The 21,410-nt window shown below is 42.0% G+C and overlaps 1 protein-coding gene across 2 annotated transcripts in view; it reads left to right on the forward strand.

The window, feature by feature from the left end:
• Positions 1-21,410, forward strand: part of Slc9a9 (solute carrier family 9 member A9) — a 560,109-nt gene that overhangs the window by 449,213 nt on the left and 89,486 nt on the right. For both annotated transcript variants that reach the window (NM_001271438.2, XM_087562860.1), the window contains 2 exon segments: positions 1,311-1,362; positions 15,600-15,679. In NM_001271438.2, coding sequence (NP_001258367.1) covers positions 1,311-1,362; positions 15,600-15,679 — 132 coding nt within the window.

A 21,410-nucleotide genomic window follows, 5' to 3' on the forward strand; every position in this document is an offset into this window, starting at 1 on the left:
TACACTGCTGTTTCCCTCTCTACTACAGCTCCCACTTGCCCTCAGTTTCCTCTGAGAGGATGGCTGTGGACAACTGGGGATCCAACCCAGGAGCAGCTGAGGAGAGCATGTATTTCACATGCAGTGAGTGGGATCCATTTATAAAAGCCACCGTGACCTGTGTGTGTGTAAGTCACTGCTGGTCGTCCTGGAGTAGGAAAAGCTTATAGAAACTTAACGTAAAGGCTGCAATAAATGTAGACATATCCCCTGGCACCTGGCAGCAAAGGCCTGTGGGTATTGGGAGGGGTGGGCACAAGGAGTGAGATACACAGAGCCAGAAGCAATTCTGGAAAACGAAAACCCAGTTCTCTTTGAGGCCTGTCAAAATGGAAATGCCGAAATGTATTCAGTAAGGAGACACAGGGAGAGATCAGTGCACTGTACATTGTTTATGGAAATTGCATGAAGTGAAATTTATCAGGAATCTTGCATTCGGCAGATTAGCATGACAGTGCTGCATGGAGCTAGCCGGTCTGGGTAAGAAAGCATGCTTTATTTCCTCAGTCTTGCTGGGGAAGATTCCCTCTTTTCCATCGTCACGAATGTAAAATCATTGTCAGATACAGGAAACCTCAAAGTGCGAAAGCGAATTTTACAGCACAGAAGGTGATTTTAGAGGTGCCGGAACCTTGTGATGATGATGATGCTAATGACGATGATATTGTTATTGCTATGTTGTGACATTGGTTGCATTTACTAGCTTTACAAAACTCCGTGATTGCTCCTTTTCTAAAGAATCTCTTTAGAGCATTCCATATTTATGTTCTGTATTATTTCCTTAAGAAACCAGCCCTCCAAACTGTATAAGGTTCAGGCCCTGCAACCTTGACTCTCCCTGCGGACACCCACGTGAATCTGGACAAGGCTCGATTTTCCTCTGCATTAGAGAACCCTGCTCCAGGCTAGGGATCCATGATTCTGAGACAGTTCGCTCTGTGAATCCTGTGGGGTACCCCTGGTTTTGAGGCTACAGAGAGGCCTTTCTCATGATGGCTCCTATCCCAAGTTCTCAGGGCCCTACTCCCATAGTGAAAACCAGTGGCTATGAACTGTTGTTGATGCTGTGCTGAGCCCAACTGTTTGAGGCCTCCTCGCTGTGATCACTCTCCTGGGGCTTCTAAGGAAGTCAGGTGGTTTTCTCACCAAACCTTTGCTCACATTCACCTTGGGTTTAGAGGTCACCTGCTGGTTTGATTGGTTGATGCTCAAGGTCTCGTCTCCTCTGCAGCAGGGCACTTATGGTTTTCTGCTCTTTTTGTTTTTAACAGAGTCGGTGTGGACCTGGATGAAAGTTTGAAGGAAGAGCCCTCCTCACAGCAGGCAAGTTAGATAAAGTCATGGATAAAACATACACTGGTCCGTGGCCATCCATGCATCTAGAGCACGTAGCCAGGGGAGCTATTTCTAAAACAGGGTTGCCTCTGATGGTAGTGCCTAGGAATTCACGGTGTTGGTTATGGTTAACATATAAATTCTCAGAACCAACTCACTACCACCTCTTGGGATATCAAGAATCCTGAAAGCACAGTACAGGATCTAAACTAGAACCCTAAAAATGAGACTCTCCGTGGAATTCAATCAAAGCTTGTTCAGCACACAACAGATAGCCCTGTTTCTCCTGAATGGCTTCTTCTTCATCAGATCTGGGCGTTCAGAAATCATGAAACAGGCAAGAGACAGAGAAACAACTTAGGTGATCCATTCCTGACCTAACTGAACAGCCATTATCTACAAAGACCCAAAAAGCCTTGGAGAAAATTGTTCAGAACAACATACTAATCCCTTGAGTAGAGGAAAATTGTTCTCCAAACCGAGTTTTGAATCTGCCAGCAAGGTAGGATCTGTCATTAGTGATGTGGCCTTAGTCATTCCTAACTTGGTCACTCGCCTTAAGACAAAAGGACAAATGTGTGGGAATCTTCTTCATTTGCTGTCATCGAAGGTCTGCCGACATGATCCGAGGAATGTGGTAAATGTATGGTATTGTGTGATAAACTGTGTTTTGATCGTGTTTGGGTTTAAGGACACCCCTGGCTTTGGTAGTAAGGGTTTCCCTCTCTTACCAACAGTGTCCCACAGCCAGCTGGCATTCCAAGGCAAGACGCCACTTCCGTGGGTCAGACATAGAAAGAAGGAAGAGCCCTGTTCTCAGAGAAGGCTGAGGAATGAAGTTTGTAATGAACACGACTCTTGTGTTCTATGAATGTGGTTACCACGTGTGTTCTGGGGCAATAGGTGCTCTTTTCACAGACTGATTACCCAGGGATCAGCATCAGTGTGGGGCAGAGCACAGCATGGCTGCCTGGAGTATTAGGATTGGGGCCAGCTTGATGACCTTGGAGGCAGAATCAAAGCCATCACCTGGGCTGAAATGAGTAATGAGGAAGGTCTGGCTGTGGCTAAGTTTTCAGAAACGTTTTCATCTACCATAGGTCAAATTATCTATTCTCCGACCTTTGAGAAAAACCTTCATCTAAATTCTGTGGTCTTCATGGATGTCTTTCCTTAGAAGACAGAATAAGGAAAGTCATCAAAGAAAATCCTTCGCCTTCCTCTAATGCCCTTAAGTTTTATAATCACATATAATTATTGGTACAATTTCCTTTTAGCCTGAGTCATTTTTAAAGTTTATACATATTTTAGCTTTCTCATACAACACTTTAAAATAAAGTTCACCACTGCTCACTCAGCAATGTCACTTACCTGGAGATATTACCATAATGAAAGGTATTTTTTAGTTGTTTTAGAAATAAGATTGTGCCACAAAGAAAGTGAGTATCATGCAACATTTGGGTCTGGAAAAAATCTTTCACATCTTGGAGTTTCAGCTTCCCTATCTGTCCAAAGTGAATGATACTGATGTTTACCTGGGCAGGCTGTCACGAAAAACACGAACTCAGGGCTAGGGAATGGCTCAGTGCTGGCTATGTAAGCAAGAGGCCCAGAGTTCAGATCTCCAACACCCATATAAAAGCTGGACTTGGAGGTGCACAGTTGAAATCACAAAGTTGGGTAGGGATGGGAATGGGCTGATTCTGGGGTTCCTTGGCCGGACAACCTAGCTGAAACAGAGAGCTCTAGCTTCCCTGTGAGTGCCAGGCTAAGAAAAACATTAGGCCAGAAAACAATAGAGGAAGACATCTAGGATCAACCTCTAGCCTCCACATGCACTCACATACATTTAATACACACACACACACACACACACACACACACACACACACACACACACACACACACTTAAAACAAAGAATAATCAGAACAGGAAATAAACACACAGGAGTCAAGGCAATCCAAATCAGCAGGCTGCAGGGCCTCCATCCTTGCTGGGCTCTAGCTACAAATGAATATTCTGGCACCCAAAGGCCCCTGGCAGAAAAAGGAAATAGTCAGTCATATACTAAATCCTTATCGTTTGGGGGCACAAAGCATACCCTTGCCCCGGTGGCGTGAAGAGTGGTATGGTACTCACTGTTTCCAACCTATCTCCCCAGAGCTTCCTGTAGTGGGCAAAGAAGGGACTCTCTCCAATGTTAAGCCACTCCCACTTTAAATTGTGTGCTCCTGGGGGAGCTGCAGAGGCTCACAAATCACTTTCAGGGGATTCTTCTGGGCATTCTTTCTCACCGTGTTCTTTAGCCAGCAGAGCTAGCAAACGACAAAACCCATTTCAGAAAGAGGTTGGAGTAATTGTTCCCTTAGTGTCCAGTGCATAAAGCAGTGGGCTCCAACCACAAGTAATTGGCCACAGGATCCATGCAGCTGCCATTCAACCCGGGCGAAGTGTGGTGGAGTCTTTGTGAACCTTCTGTCAAGATGCTCTCTGCTGTCCTTTTGCCTGGCAATGCCTTACTTGTCATCTGGATCTATCGATACCAAGCCCAAGTCTGATTTTTAGCAAGACCATGTCCCTACTTACTTTGTGTTTATTAAACCAGATTTAAATTAACAAGATTAATAGGTAGGATAATCTCTGCACCAGCTAACCATAACAGCAGTTCCTAATGAAAAGATAAAAATGTGTAAACTATTTACAGCCTTTCCTGACTCTGCAGTCAGTATTAAACATTGATAATTAAAGGTGGCTGCTTATAACGGAATTTCCACCCTCTTAGCTTGTAGGGAATACCTCTCGGCTATGAGCTTGAAGCACAATTCCCTTTGCGATCATGACAGTGCATTCTTTATTGTGCCAGGCACAGAAACTTTGCAAAGCATGCTCCAAATGCAACCATTCGGTTTTAAATGCGCACTGTTCGTGACTTTGCTGCTTTGAGAAGTGGGAGAGATTGTGTGTATGTCTCAGAAGCTTGAAGAACAAATAGCACTTCCCTTCCCCCTGACCCCCAGAAAGTTTTCCTAGTTGCTTCTCTGTTCTTGGAAGCATGCCCTTGTGAGGTAGGTAATGTCTCAGGAGTACAGTTCCTGCCTGTGATGGAAATTTCCAGCCCTTAAGAGGATTCAGCAGGACTTCTCTTCCCTTTTCATCAGTCTGTCATAATCGGCCCATTGAATGCTGGCTGTGGTTTTTAATACTCTTCTAAGTATATTATAAGCATTACCCCTGATAATTATATTCAGAGATAACCCTGAATAGGTACTATATCAACCCATCTACACACAAGGAAACTGTACACAGAGAAGTTAGATAACATGACCAGAGGCACAGAGAAGGCAAGAATAGAATTTGAATCCAAGTAATTTGACCCCCAGAACACCCCATTTTACCAGAGATGCATGCATTCATGTAAGTAGTCATTGATCCCACCCCTGTCAAATACTAAGCTGCTATGCAGAGAGTTCAAATGTTGCTAATTTGAAGTCTTTTCCCACACAGAACTTCTGCTCCAAGGAGGGACAACTATCATAAAAAGGTAGTATGTAAAGGTTGTGAGTTCAGAAAAGGATAACAAGAGAGCATGTGAGGGGGTGGAGAAGGGAGGAGAGGTCATTGGCTATATAGGGCAAGCCTTATGCAAGTACCATTTCATGGAAGACTGAAGTGTGTGGAAGCGAGCCGAGTGGAAATGAAGGCAGTGGTCCAGTCAGAGGGCACAGCAAGGATGCGGGCTCCGAGTCAGTGGGTTGTGTGAGCGCAAGCAGAGCCACGTGCAGTCCAGTGTGGCTGGAGGCAACCAAGGCAGAAGCAGCTAGAGGAGGTGGGAATAGTGAACAGAGCCAGCACGCGAGCTGCGGTGGAGAGTTTCATCGTACTCTGCATGTGATGGGCACACTCAACGATTGCTCAAGTTCGGAAGTTTTTCCCTTCTCCTAACCCCACTCTGTCAACTACTATTTTTGTCACGACTAGCATGACTTTATTTTCGACACAGTGCTAGCCTCTGTGAATAGCCTCTCTTGAATATTGGCTTGCACTTTTCTATGACTTCTGGTGGTCTTTCCTGAAGGTCTGGTTTTGTTTGTCCATTCTGAGAGGGTATAACCTTGGTCACTTGGTCCTGATTGCTATGGCTCCAGACGGTCCAAAGGCACAAAGAGTCCAGAGAAGTGCAGAAGGACGCCTGCCATAACTGAGCAACAGGGATTGAAAGATAAGATTTCTTACCCAGAAAGACTCATGCTAAGCAGAGGCACAAAGAAATGTCTGTCAAATATGAAGGGTGTAAGTACAGTGGGCAAATGCTTGTCTGCCAAGTCTCCAAAAGCCGTCACCTTGAATACCTTTGAGACCTGCAATTACTGTTGCAGAATAGAGGCATTTGTTCCTCTGCCCAAATGACACTTCTTATCTCGGGTCCTCCAGAGCCACAGAGCTCAGAAGCATAGGTAAGATCATCAGGGAGAGAGACTAATTAGCTAAAAGTAGGGTCATTTGGTTCATTACCTAAGAATTACCTTTTCATCGTTTATATTCTCCAATAATCGTAACCAAATTGTAACAACAGAACATGAAGTCCACCCAGAGCCGTCACACTTAGCAGTGAGCATTCTCGTGTACTCACTCCATTTCCTGAGCCTTTATGGTTCGCATTGGTTTTCATTGGATGTAAACTCTACACAACACACAGTGTTTCAAGAATAGAATACGAGGCTCAGAAACTGATGTGGCCCAGATGAAGGTTTTTAATACCACATTGTAACTAAAACTATCTTGATTTTAAAAAAATGAATATCCCTAAGTGAGTTTCTTGGGTTTTCCCTTGACTGACACTGGCATTTTTGTTTGAAACATTTACCTATGTCATACACACCCACAGGCAAACTCCGCACTAGCATTTTGCATTCTAGGGCCAACATCCACATTTTTTTTACCAGCAGATTCTTTAACTTCATGCACTAGAAAGCAGGAATAACACAGAGGAAGCAGAGGGGAGTAGCGGTTACAACTTAAGGGGCAATTCTACACATTTTATATGCAAGATTTAAATCATATTTAATTTTTACTTTGCCCAATCAGGATATCTATTACTAGAGCCCTCTGTAAAAGTGAGAAAATGAAAGTTTAAAAAGTGAAGACTCCCAAGACAACCGACCCATGAGGTGTTGAGCCAGGAGTGAAAGCCAAAGCCATCCATCCTGCCAGTCGCCCATGGGCACTTGTCTAGTCTGTATAAAGTCTCCCTAACCATTGGCACTGAAGTGAGTCACTTTCCCAGAGAGTCTAACTTGCCAGTTCTGTCAAGAATATAAACAGATCCTCATTTCAAGGGCCAGAGCATAGTCCTCATCTTTGCTTGATTATCTCCCCATGGAATCCTCTTCTCCCATACCCTCTAAGCTAAAAGCCTTGTTCCATTGTGTAGGAAGTGCTCTACACTCTACACAGTATGTCAACAGCCAGTTACAGTGGAGTAGGCTCTTCACCTCCCCTTACTATTCAATGCTTCTTAATTCCTCCTTACAAGAGATGCCCATCTAAAACTCTTGTTCCTGTGGAGGTCTAAAGGAAGAACATTCCATACAGGGCAAAACAAAGGAAGGAGCATTCACAGTATGTGTGATGAAGAGAAACGATGCTGCCATAGCTGAAATAGCCACAGGAAGTGTTAAAGTCTATGAATCTGCAAGAGTCAGAGGCTGGAGCCAGCTTTTGTGATTTTGTCACCCCATTAATGCTTGGTAACACCTTCAAAATCTAAGGAGTGTGCAACAGGAGTCCTACTGTTGTGTTCTACTTTGGGCATACCATTCTTCTGGTGAAGACAGAGAGCAAGAATGTAAGATAAAGCCTGGACTGTTTCTTGGGGCTAGCTTCAGTTCTAATATTCTGGCACTGCTGCTGCATTCTATCCCAAGGACATCCTAGGAAAGAGCTAAATAGGCAACTCTGGCTTGGTGAAAAGTACCATCAGGTATCATTGGAAATGCTACTGACATGGGGAAAGGTGAGAAGCTGGGATCTTTTACATAACTGATCTGCCATATAGATCATTTGGGCTATGGTAAAGAGTTTCTGTTTTGTAATAGATAATATTTTAATCTTTTGAATATGCGTGGCTTTCTTTTACAATTATGATTGGTCCGTCTTTGTAAACATTCCTTGTATGCTTTAAAAGATGTGTCTTCCAGCAACTGTTCCAATAGCACACTCAACAACTGCAGAATATAGATGGTGTGATATTACAGAGGTATCAATCACTGGAGGAAGGATGTAGGTCAGTTGTCGAGGTGCATGCCTAAAGGCATGGATTTAATCTATGGTGGTGCACAAACTTGGAATCATGTTACTTGCTTGTAATTCTAGCACCTAAGGGGTGGGGGCAGAAGGATTAAAAATTCAAGGTCACCCTTGGCTTACAGTGAGAGTCTCAATCAAAATAAAAGGCTGGAAAAGTGTTGGCTGAGAAAACATGAGTGCCTGGTTTTGGGTCCGCAGTAGCCACATTAAAAAGCCAGGCACAGGGATGTGTGTCTATACGCTCAGTCTGGAAGCAGCGAGAGGAGGGTTGCTGTGATTAGCCAGCCAGCCTAGACAATCAATGAGCTCCACATTCAGCGAGGCTCAGAAAAATAAGGCAGAGAGTTAAAGTTATCAACTCCTGCCCTCCATTCATACATATATGTATGCCTCCATGCATATGTTCTCACATGCATGCACACATATATGCACAAGACACATGCACACAATTGTCAACTAAGTCAGGTTGAGTCTTTGTTTTAATCTACTTACTTTGCCAGTTACTGGTGCAATGTGCACCCATTAGAGGTTTGCCATGTTCTCCTTCCGTTTGGCCAATACTCCTTCACATACTTGAGGAATTTCCCTGAATATAGAACTCATTTTCTTTTTAATGCTTTGCAAATTGTAACCCTTGCCTTCAAGCCTTTTTTTTTTTTCATGAACCGTCAGCAGAATTTGCTTTATTTTGCTGAATGTACGGGCTGGTTTTGTGTCAAGTTGACCCATGCTAGAGTCGTCAGAAAGGAAGGAGCCTTAGTTGAGGAAATGCCTCTGTGAAATCCAGCAAAAAGGCATTTTCTCAATTAGTGATGAGTGAGGAAGAGCTCAACCCATGGTGGTTGGTGTCGTCCCTAGGCTGGTGGTCCTGGGTTCTATAAGAAAGAAGCTGAGCAAGCCAGTAATCAGCCCCTCTTCACGGCCTCTTCATCAGGTCGTGCCTCCAAGTTCCTGCCCTGCTTGAGTTCCTGTCTTGACTTTGGTGATGAGCATTGATGTTGAAGTAAAAGAGTTTTGATCATGGTGTTTTGGTGCAGCAGTAGAAATCCTAATTAAGATATCAAACATAATTTGATCTGTTTTAATCTCATCTCTTTTAAGTTTTTTTTTTCAGTTTTAGAAGTCTGACTATGGTTTATTGATCTTTAAATTTATCCTAATTCAGATTCGAGTTTCTTGGGTTTCTGTGTAGATGTTTGTAATCTAATTTATAAAATTGAATTATTGTCTTCTTAAACATTCTGCTTTCTGTGTTCACTGTCCCCTCCGTGTATTCCAGTCATAGAATGTTAAGCTACTCTATAAATTTTTCTTATGTCATATAGGTACTTTCTTATTATTCAAATCTTATCTTACAAGGTTGTATAAGTTGGATGTTTTAATCTAGATCTCTTTTCAAGTTCACTGCCATTTTCTTCTGCAGCATCCAAACAGCCAATACAGTAGAATTTTCTTTCTAGATAGCATTCACCTTTTTTCTGGAATCTCCTTTTCTTTTCTCCTTTTTTCCTTCCTTCTTTCTTTCTTTCTTTCTTTCTTTATTTTTCTTTCTTTCTTTCCTTTTTTACAGTTCACATATTTCTTCTGAGGTCTTCATTTTATATTTGTTATCTTAATTTAATTAAATTCTCCAGGATCTTTCTTATAGCTGTCTTAAAGCCTATTACCTATTAATTCTAACACCTGAGTTATTTCGAAGTTTGTATCTATCAGTGGTCAGTTTGGGGGTCTTATTATTGTCTCTACTTTATCTGTACCTTACCTTATCATTAGCTTCTACTGATTGCCCAATCACTGAGTCCAATCACTGTTACATCTGTGATACCAGTAATCCCACATGGCAAACCATTACATGTTCTGAAAGTGATTTTGCATAGTGTCTTAATTAGGGTTTTGCTGCTGTGAACAGACACCATGACCAAGGCAGTTCTTATAAGGATAACATTTAACTGGGGCTAGCTTATGGGTTCAGAAGTTCAGTCCATTATCATCAAGGCAGGAGCATGGCAGCATCCAGGCAGACACAGGGCTAGAGGAGCTGAGAGTTCTACATCTTCATCTGAAGGTCACTGGCTTCCATTCAGTTAGGATGAGGATCTCAAAACCCATCGCCACAGTGACACACTTCCTCCAACAAGGTCACACCTACTCCAACAAGGCCATATCACCTAATAGTTCCAGTCCCTGAGGCAAGCATATACAAACCATCACACATAAGGAGAAAGATGCTGTTATATAAAAGGGTTTCATACCAGTTAAACCATTCTAAAAATCAGATATCAGGTAAGAGTGCCAAGAAGTGAAGACAGTGCCATTCTGTGACCATCTGCCCATCTTTCAGTTCATCCATCTTTTTTTCTTTTGTCTTTGTCCTCAATCTTCAGTTTGTAACATGGTCATTTTGAACCCAAGTTTAGTTTTTGATGTAGTGTTAAGAGGAAAAATAAACCTTCTACCTTACAAATAAGTTATTTGTTAAAAAAAAAATACTTTGCAAAAGATCTATACCAATACAGGCATCATCATTTTTCAATTCCCATGAGTACCTTTTATATCTAGAGTTCATAATACTGGATGTTCTAGTTAGTATTCATTATAAACTGTTCCATGATGGCTTAAATTAGCTCAAAAGTTATATGGGTCAAGAGTTTGAAAGCAACTTGACTGAGTGTTTCCTCTCCGATGCAGACAAGATGTCAGTTGAAATGACTGTCTCTGGAAGACTTGCCTAGATCTGGAGTATCCATATCTATGTTGATAGAAACCCTAGGTTCCTTGCTATCTATAATAGACTACGTGGTAACACATAGAGCACTCCGTAGACCTGCTATGGAGCCATCAGTTGGAAGCCAGCTTTTTAGAGTAGGCAGTCCAAGAAAGGAACGCAAAGAAAAATTCCCGGTGCCTTTTAATGACCTAATTTAAAGCACGACGTAGTGTCACAACACTTGTATGCTACATTGTATTCATTAGGTAGGAGATTTTTAAGCACATCCTACACATGGTACTTGAGAGAAATTAGTTTCCGGTTTCTAAGGAAAGTAGAATCAAAGAATTTGTAGATAATCTATTTAAAAACCAATATTGAATTTTCTTGACCCAAATACTTTTCTTTCCTGTATGAATGTACATCCGTTACCAGCCCAAGTCATAAGAACCAGGACCATTCCTTTCCAGCTTACCCTGGAGCTGGCGCATCTGGCAGTAGAGGATAGCTGTGGGTATCTGCAGATACCTGGGAGGCATCTCAGAGTTTTGCCCATCTTTTGATAGTTAACTGCCTTAATGTTGTCTTCTTACACATACATTTCCTAACTCCCTTCTTTGGAACATTTACGAATGTATTTGGGTTCTGGGCAGGTGAGAACATTTGCATAAAGTGTTTCTGTGTGGAGACTGAGAATTGACGGTTGACCTTTTAAAAGGTAACTTCCAAAGCTTTCCCTTTACCCTTCAGTAATGCGATTATCTCCCTTTGGAATTCTGGAATCTTTCTCTTTAGAGCAAAAATCAGGTTCTCTCCCCGATAATTAGTAAATCAAGGCATAAATTTGAGATTACCACATAAGACTCTCCATTCTTGAGGGAGGTCATAAGCTAAAATACCCAAAGCCAATTCCATTTACACAAACCTCCTGAGTAGCAACTTCGGAACCCAGAAGGAGCCACATAGCATTGTTGAAATAATTTCAGAATCCTTATAATAATCATTTTACTTGCTTCTCGTTTCCATGTCTGGTTTTTGTAGATTTCTGGCCAGAGCCTTTGTTTTTGTTTTGTTTGTTTGTTTGTTTGTTTGTTTTGTTTTGTTTCCCCTCATTGGTCCAAATAAATCCAAAATAAAGAAGAGCATCATAATTTTTCCTCTCATGGTTGTGCCACATTTGCAGGGCTCAGTAAAAAGAAAACTATCCACTTCCTGCTGTGCCCAGTCATTTCCCAATCTCTACTCTATTCCCTTGTTTGAAGGGGGGTGGGGAGGAAGAAAGATCAGATTGCCTAGCCATTTTTAAATGTTCCCAGAAATAGAAGATAATAAAGGAGCCAGAAATTCCATATACATCCATCATTCTGCTTCTTAGATGTAGCAAGGCAAATAAAAGGTACAATTCAACACTCTTGAATTTCCAGTTCCCATGCAGAGCTGGGAAACCTGAGGCTCCAAGGTCGTGAGTGTATCATTGTTATTCAGTGGAAGAAAGTCCAAATCTTGGTCTTGGGAACATTTAAGAATTCATCTGGGAATAAGAAAGGTGAGGATATGTTGTATCCTATGCTTGTTCTAAAAATGAATATCACTTCTCTGGAATAAGGAAACTGAACAGAGAATAACTCTCGATAGTGATAAACAAAAACACCAGGGAAAGGTAGATCCTCCTACCAATGACTGCTCACATCCGTTGTCCTTGAAGCATGTGTTGGTCCCTATTTCAGAATAATGCAGATATATTGATGGCTGTTTCTGGTTCTCTGTACATTGGGACCCTTCCAGGAACTTGTTCTCCAAACTGCCTTATCAGATACCGCCCCCACTGCAGTGTGACTGAAAAGGCTGGCCTTGCCTTAGCACGTTTATCTTTAGCCCCCACTGCACAAGCGTAACATGCACTGGACTAACTCATTTATTTCTATTCATTTATTAATGGCCTTTCATAACTAAGTTATTAAGTCATCAATAACTCCAGAGAAATAAATGAATGGATCCAGAACTGGGCCAACAGATGTTTAAGATACGTATTGAAATTTTTTAACTAGGATCAGCAAAACAGTCATTTCTGGATCATCAGTGGAATTTTTCTCACCTGGGAAAACACATTCCACCCCCATTTTATTAGAATTAGAACTCAACTTCTTTACAACGTAGTGAGATAAATAACATTTCCAGTCAGTCAACTAAAACAAAGTTGTTTTGAAGTATATATTGCACCTATCAGATGACAAAAAACATCCACAGACATTTATATAGAAATATGTCCTCGGTGCTTCTAAATTCCAATATTGTAGCCTTAGGAAGCAAAATGAAAGAGGGGAAAGAAGAAAGACAAGAGAGAATTTCTAAGATCACAGAAAACCCCTGAGAAGACCCCGGGAGTCTAAGTTGTGTGTAGTTGTTCATCTCTGTGTCTGTGAGCATCCCAGCATCCTGACCTTGCTTTCCCGCTCAGAGACCCCTTTTGCCCTTATTGGCTTCCTGTTTATGTGCCAGAGGATGAAAGAATTTCTGCTGCTGGAGAACTTAAAGCTTAGAATTTTCCATGCTCCCCACTCACCTTGGGTTCCTTGTCCTTAAAACAGAGGCAGTGACAAAGCATGCGTTCATGATCTACAAGGTACAAAAATCACCTACAGTGTCATCTGACATTGAAGGGCATGCGTTTTGAAGCGTCTACTGCTGTTATAGTGGTCAGTGATACAAACATAGTAATTCCAAATGGCTTTTGTTCCTTAAGACCAGTAGCTGTAGGGTTGGGGATTTAGCTCAGTGGTAGAGTGCTTGCCTAGCAAGCGCAAGGCCCTGGGTTCAGCCCCCAGCTCTGAAAAAAAAGAAAAGAAAAAAAAAAGACCAGTAGCTGTAACTCATCCAAAGTATGCTATACTCCCAGCATTTTGTGAGGCTGAGGCAGGAGGATGTGAAGTTTGAGGTCAGCCTATGAAAGAATCTGAGGAAGGAAGGAAGGAAGGAAGGAAGGAAGGAAGGAAGGAAGGAAGGAAGAAAGGAAGAAAGGAAGGAAGGAAAGAAGGGAGGGAGGGAGGGAAGAAAAAGAAGAGCTATAAAATTATGTCGTCTATTAGAGAATGACTGCTTTCACAGCTTAGTGTGAGACACTTAGAAGAAATATCATCTTTAGAGTCTAGCAACTCAGTCCCAGATTCAAACTCCTGCTGTTTCTTACTAACCGTGTGACTTTGTGTTCACGGCTTCCCTTCTCTAGGGAAGTGCAAAATAGCAACAACTCAACCAATCTAGATGGATTGTGGTAGAAATTGAAAAATAATGATTGGAAAAACTAATGGCTGGATAATGCGACTAGCATGCTGTCTGGAAGTTAAGGAGCATTCAATAACTAGGAACTGTCATTATTGCAAAGTCACTCAGCTGAGCTGTTGAAGGCTGGCAGCTGAGCCTCCGAACACCATCCAGCTTACCTCCTCAGCCTTTCTTTAAAAAGAGGCGAGGGGAGGGGATATTGTGGTTTTAACACTTTCCTCAAGTGACTGCTTTGTAATTAGAAGATGCCATTCCACTATCAAAATCAGCCATGCCTGTTGATGGGTAAAACCCTCAAGGTCCTCATTCTTAAAGAAATGCAGAAAAAGAGACAGAAAATGTCACAAAGCTTTTTGAACTATTTGAGTTAACGATGAGAAATTTTGTCTGGAACCTTAGCTCTGAGCAGTAGAGACCCCCAAAACAGCTTGTCTGAGTTGCCTCCTGATGCAGAAACTGCTGTATGAAGCGGTTGTTCTGTTGCTGTTGTTAGGTGGACGTGGCCTCAGAGAGACATAGACAAGCACAGGGAGACTGAGACAGATGACTACGTTTCCTTTAGAGACAAATGGGAAGAAAAAAGAGTGGGATATCAAATATCACATAGGAAGCTTTACATTTTGAAACTAGAGATCTTAAAGCAGAAGGATGGTGAGTTTGGGTTTGGCTTTGGTGTGACTCTCTGCTACACCATTTCTGGCAAACGGTTACTGCTACATAACAGTGGGCCACACTTGCCTTCCCTGTAGTCCCATTTCTTGGAGCTGTAGCATTTGCTGGTAGAGATTTCATGGAGCAGGATATAGCTACTCGTGGTTAACAGTAATGGAGCTGACTAGGAAAGAGCAGCAAACAAATTAAATACAAAAAAAAAAAAATCAATCCATCCTGGACTTGAGAAGGGACTGACTTTGGTGAAGTGGGTGGGGTTTCCATGGTCTCCCATACACCAGCATCCATCAGAACAATGCTCTCTGTGTTCCAGATCAGCCAAGTTATAGATTAGTTGGGAGTGGAAATTCTGGGTCCAGACAAAGCAGAGAATCCACACTAAGTCCAGTATACGTAGCCATCACAATTGTGCAGAATTCACTTTCCTTAGTATGTGAAATGAAACACTCAGTCTCAGATGCTCCTGAGGATCCTTCTTCCCACAGTGCAAGGCTTTAGCACAGAGCCTTTCCATTCGCTTTCTTACTTCTGTCTCTCATTTCATGCCATCAAATACATTGTCTTCCTTTTTGGTCTCTGTTTCCTACTCTCTTCCATTATGGTGCTTGTGGGGGGGGGGCGGGGAGAACAATCATATCTACATTTCTTTTTTTTTTTTTTTTTTGGTTCTTTTTTTCGGAGCTGGGGACCGAACCCAGGGCCTTGCGCTTCCTAGGCAAGCGCTCTACCACTGAGCTAAATCCCCAACCCCCATATCTACATTTCTTAACGGCTTCCCATCAGGAATATCTCTTTGAGCTGTTTCTAATCCTAACAGAAAGGTGTCAAAAACCAATCACAGCCTTTAATAGTGACCTATCAAAACGAAAATGAGTGTAAACCTAAGTAACAATTATAAGGCTGTTCTTTAGTAATTTCTCAGTAGTCCATAAATAAATGACACCCAGATTTGACTTAAGTGGACTGCCATGTTCCCACAACAACCTTGTGACAGAAACAGCCTTATCACTGATGGCCGAAAGTGACATCTCTTAGCTATTTAATAAAATTGAGATGATTAAGACAGCGAATACTGAATTGGGCCAAAACCTCTCATTCTCATCTACAGAGAAAGATCTCTGAGATAATTTGAAAACTCTTTCAGCATTAAGATGAACATGCCTAGACCTTTTTTTAATGTTTCCTTAATGATGTAGTTAAATTGGATTTGGTTTGACGTGTATTTAAGATGCACCATTTTCTACGGTCTCTTTCCAGGAAGCAAATAAGGTGGATAAAGACATGACGAAGACAGAGAGTGCACAGCTCTTCAGGATGTGGTACGGATTTGACCACAAGTATCCTTTGTATTGAGAGTCTGGCAGCTTCTCCTGGGGGCAGGCTACTCTGCACCCCATCTGGAGGAGTAAGGCCTGCAGCCTAAGGACCACACAAAGGTAAAGTAAATCAACAGGAGTGATTTCAAAAATCTAGAACCATGTAGACCATTATTGAAATGGTAGACAAGGGTTGAAAAAGCAAGGATGTTGATGACATGCCCCGTGTCAATGGCACATCATGTTTTTTGTGGTGATCCGGTATTTCCCAATGTCAGATGACAAAATCATATGGTTCTGAAGAACTTATCTATTTTGTTGTTCTACAGAGGGATCTTACTTCCAGTTTGGTTGGCCAGAGATCACCTGCTTCACTGAACAGTCTCAGGGGCCTTCACAGTCTCTGGCTGGTCTGATGGGCTTGGACAGGACCCAGCTACACCTACCTCCCAGAGGCCCACTGTATACTTTTGTTTCCTGTATAAAATGATGGGCTAGGAGTAAAAGTGAATGAGTTGAGGGGCTAGAGTCGGCTTTCTCATAGTATAAAATAGTGCCACTCTTTAATTTCCCTCCAGTAACACTGAGCACTGAGGTAAACTCTTTCTTCTGAAAAGCAATTTTTTTTTTTTACAATTCTACCTATCACTGTGAATGCAGACATGCTCTGCCATGTGAGTTTGAGGGTTGAAAAATCAGGCTGAAGTGCTTTGCCCTGTAGAAGCAAGCAGCCCATGGCTAATCCAGTCAAGAGCACCATGTTGGGGGGGGGGGACAGACAATTGCCTCAAACTGAATGTGTTGGGTCTTCACAGCTGGTTTTCTGCAATGACAAAATCCCTCTCCTTTAAATAAGAAAAAGTCAGTCACTGGGTGATTAAAACCCAAAGCAACAATTAAAGCCACAACACATCAGTGGGAGAGGAAGAGGTAAGATCAGAGAAAGGATCTGTTTTTAGAAGTTTGATAGAAGTCGGCAAATGGGTGAAGAAGAGGAAGCTATGACAGAAAGGCAGGAGGCAGTGAGAAATATCATAAATTTACATCAGGGATGAAAGGAAAGCAGATTGGAGGAAGGCCCGGAAATTAGAAAGGAAGATTAAGAGGGAATGAGGAGAAGGCAAGAAGATGCAGAGGTAAGCAAGAGGAAGTTCGTTCACAAGTTGGAAAGCATCCCTGTAGTGCTCTGTCATCTCATGTTACTGTGGAGGGCAAGGCTTGGGGCTCAGTGATTCTCAGCCACATCTCTCTGCTGTCTGTCAGATATCTTCCCTCACATCAGTCCTGCATTTGTGTGGGCAGCCCAGGCTACCACGCTGCAAAGAGTGGTGTATCTTGGTCATTGGCAACCTCTTGCTTGCTCTGGCCTCATTACTTACCTGGAACCTTCCTGGTCGTTGGGGGAATTCGTAATCTTGGCAGGTTGTCACAGGCTTATACACCTGCTGGACTTCTCTTCCAGAAACAGGAGTGGCTCCTGCCAGTGACGTCAGTCTCTGGTAACCAAATTTGGAGGAAGGTGTGAGAAACAGTGGAAACAAACACCTAATGAAATACACAGCTAGGAAATGGGAAATCAGAAACCTGGTACGAGCTTCTTATTTTTGTCCTCCAAATTCTGAAAAGTGCTGTGAGGCAGCTTTGCAACAGGGAAAAGGAATAAAGTAGAAAAATTAACTCGGAGACAAGAAAATGAAATTTGGAGCCCACTCAAATTTTTTGCTCGAAGCAGTGGCTCTAAATTTAGATGATGTCATAGTTTTTAATCTCACTTTCCACCAAAGGTTTATTTCCATACGATTAAGGACAGCCTAGTAGAAATGAAGGCAGATTTATCCTCTCTGTAATATCTCTCTGCATGGCAATTTGTCCTCCTGTGCATTCCTTCTGGAAACTGCAGTGCAGCCGCCGTCATTGCAGGAATATAATTTTTTCATACACAGCAGGGGGGGTGTGTGTGCCCTAGTTAAGGTTTGAGTTTTACCTGGAGAGGAGCATACCAAGCCGTTTCAACTCTGTGACCTCTTGATATAGGTATATTTTTAGACAAGTTATGAATTTAGCATTTACATTCACTCTATTGGCCACTCTAAACCCTGTTGATGTTCCCTGTGACCCTAACAGGTTAGGCCATTCCAGTCATTGCCAATGTAGGGACAATCCCTCACTGGAGTCAAGTTGTCTCGCCTTGCTTGACCAAAGGAAATTTTAGGGTGCTGATAGAAATGGACTACACAGCGTGGAGCTGTTGATACTTCATTTCTTTAGAATACCATCACATGGTTAAAGCAAGATAAAGAACGTTTGCTTATTTTATAGTACTGAGAGTTTAAGCCCAGGATCTTTCACATTCTAGACATGGGCTCTACAACTGAGCTATATACCCAGTCCCCCTCCTCCTTTATATATTATATATAATATATAAAATATATTTTATATATTTATATATATGAAACTATATAAAATATATAATTTTGATAGCATCTTACTAAGTTACCCATACTAGTCTTGAACTCAGTCTATAGCCCAGGCAGGCCTTGAACTTGTCATCAGCCTGCTTCAGCTTCCTACTGAGAATTCCTGACAGAACAGAGAAGGTAGTTCAGTAATAGAATACTTGCCTAACATGAAAAGACCTGGGCTTGATCCCTAGCTCCATAAAAGGGGAATTTTTGACAAGAGAAAAAGAATAACCTTCAACACAACTGAATTAGAGTTCTCTAAGGAAACAGGAACCACTGCTGGAAGTGATTTATGTATGCTTATATACATATGCAGACCCATTTCAAGGAACTGGCTTGTATAGTTGTAGAAACTACCACGCGTGCAATTTGAAGGGCCAACTCTCAGCCTGGGAGCTAGGGTGCTGCTATTGCTGTAATCTCGAGGCAGAATCCTGCAGAGAAGCTTCAGTTCTGCTTTAAAGGCCATGCAGCTAATTACAGGAGGCCCACTGGATAATTTGTTTTACTTAAAATAAACTGATCGTACGTTCAACCATATCTGCAAAATGCTTTTGGCAGCAACATCTAAGCCGAGGTTGAATTGACTAGCGAGGTACACTCTTAGAAAACGAGCCATTAGAGTCCCCATTCATATGCAATTGATACCCAATGTTCAGACTCGAGAATAGCTTGTTATTTCATCATTATTAGCAATAAAACAAACCACCGGGGCTCACATAATTCTATTATTTTACTTTTCCATGGCATTAAGCAATTCATATGTATGTTCTCATAAAAGTTTTCCTCAAAATTACAGTGGGGAGGGAGGGGGCGGGTGTCTCACAAATGCATACCTAATGAAGATGAGCACTGGCCGAGCAGAGTACAGTGAGGGGGCTTTAAATTCACTCTGTTCTTAGGCTCTGCAGGAAGTTGGAGGAGGAGAGAGTTGAAAGTACACATGAAGAGACCATTGGTTAGCTTTCTATATTTCTAAGGTTGGCCTCAGTACGGTAACCTGGGTTCTCCTGTTCAACTGTGTTGTTGGAAGCGTGTGGTGCCAAAATTGATGATTAGTGACAATCTCGTTACAATTCAACATGGGTAGTGATTCTGAATCATGCAGCAGAAAGAAGAAATTGAGACAGAAGGGAATGATAGGTGAACAGATGCTACTAAGCCCCAGAGCACTATCACACACCGAACTTCATGGATGTCATAACCACTCTTGGTTGGAATTCTTATTCCTTTCCTTGTGACAACTCCAGACTCCCAGATCACTTGTATAACTTCACATCACATTCCACAGCTGGTAACATTCGATCCGATGATTCAAGCCCAGATCTCTCCAAAACCCTAGATGGCAGTGAGTGGTTTTCTTACTCTACTTATGAAACCCCATGTCTCAAGAAGTTCATGAAGTTGTCCTTAAGACAAGGAGTCATGCTGATGCCTCACAGTGTGGTACACTCACCTCTCAAATACCTGTTGACAATACTCACTTGATATCAGGGTTAAGAGGTCAGTGCTGGTCACACAGGGAACACCACCATGAAAGAGCCGCTAAGTTTCCAAGTCATGTCTTCAAAGTTTGGGCTGGAAATATAGCTCAACAGGAAAGCAGTAAAAAAATGTATGAGGTCCTGTGTTCAGTTCTTAACACTAGGAAACAAATCATATTTTTTCAGGAGTAGAAAGCCAAGGGACTTTAAGTACTCCAATCTCCTAAGAGACTAGACTCAGTCTAACCAAGCTCAAAGGAAGCTGAAATGTAAACAAACATCAGACTTCTAGATTTCCATGTGCTCATGGGGAGGAATGTCCTGTCCTAGCCAGGAGAAGACTAAAGTCACAGCCTATCCCCATGTGCCCAGCATGTGTCAGGGCCAGCTTCTCACTGGCTCTCCCCTCAGATTGAAATGTCCCTGCCCTTCCTCTCTCTCTCATTCCTCTTGCCTGAAGACCACCACAGCTCTATTAGCAAGCGCCCATAGCATTCACTTAGTTTTTCCTCTGCTTTATACTTTTCCTACAATGGTACCTTCCAATATATCATGTACTTTGTTTTAATTGCCTCCTCTGGTAAAGACATATTCTTTCTGGGGATTGAGATTTGGGTCTGTTCTTGTTCTGTGGTTGTTCTAATAGCATAGCAGGAAGGGGACTCCTACTCAATAAATATTTGTTGAATGAATGAATAAATGAAAGATGAATGAATGAATGAATGAATGAATGAATACCAGACAGGCAGCAAACAAGCAGGCAATGTTTTCTATATAGGGCACCTTCACTTCAGGTATTGAAACATCGAAATGTCTATTAATTATCTGAAGGTTACTAAGTGAGCCTTCAAGCAGGACAAGGCCAAGTAATTTTTATCTAGGCTGCCCCATGTAGACACCCACCCATAGCCTCTTAACCTATTTATCTCACTCTTTGGACGCAAACAGACATACACAGCTGACCTGGATTCTAGGTATTTTAACCGATATGAAGTCTATGATTGATTTTCCTTAGTCCCTACCATATATAGGGAGAAAGAAACAAGTTTGTTTGTTTATCCGTTTCATTAATTTTCTACTGTAAGTACTGGAATTTCACAACTCACTAATAAAACAGGAGCTCAAAATTTCATGGCTAAGATTCTGGTTGAATTAAGATGATTATCTATTTCATACAAGGGAGGATTATTTTTTATGGTTGAAAGCCGTCCATCCTCTGAAAGGATAAACTCAAATGACCCAGATACTACACGTAGTCACTTTATGGTCCACTACTCAACTGAACTGCTATGTTCAGTCTGGCCCTGGCTTAGGATCTACATCTGCTCTGTGTGGGTGACTAAATGCATCTTATCCCACCATTTACGAGTTGCTTCTATTAAGACCAAACCCCAAATTTTAGAACTGCCTACCAACCTCACAGACAAGCTCATCTAATGAGCAGGTTAGAAGCTAAAATTGATGCATCCTTATTCATATTTTAAGACATTGCATAGAATTATTTGCTTAGTTTCCGGGTGTTACAGCTGGTGTGGGAATCATGAGTTGCATGGCTTCTTCATTGACTCATGGTCCTGCTGGGCTGTCTGCTTCGTACAGTCTTTTCCCATTCTGTCATTTATCATCGTTCTCCTTAAGCATGTGTATATATTAGTCCTACAAAAGCGAATGACACGAGATAAAAAATGACCTTTTCCAAAATAAAAAAGGGCAGCCTAAAATCATTTTGAGCACTTCTCCTGTGCCAACATCAACGAGCTTAGCGTGCGCTTGCCAGCATTTTACATAGTATGAAGAATGTTCAGC

The sequence above is a fragment of the Rattus norvegicus genome, chromosome 8, assembly GCF_021556685.1.
Source record: "Rattus norvegicus strain SHRSP/BbbUtx chromosome 8, alternate assembly SHRSP_T2T, whole genome shotgun sequence".
Taxonomy (NCBI): domain Eukaryota; kingdom Metazoa; phylum Chordata; class Mammalia; order Rodentia; family Muridae; genus Rattus; species Rattus norvegicus.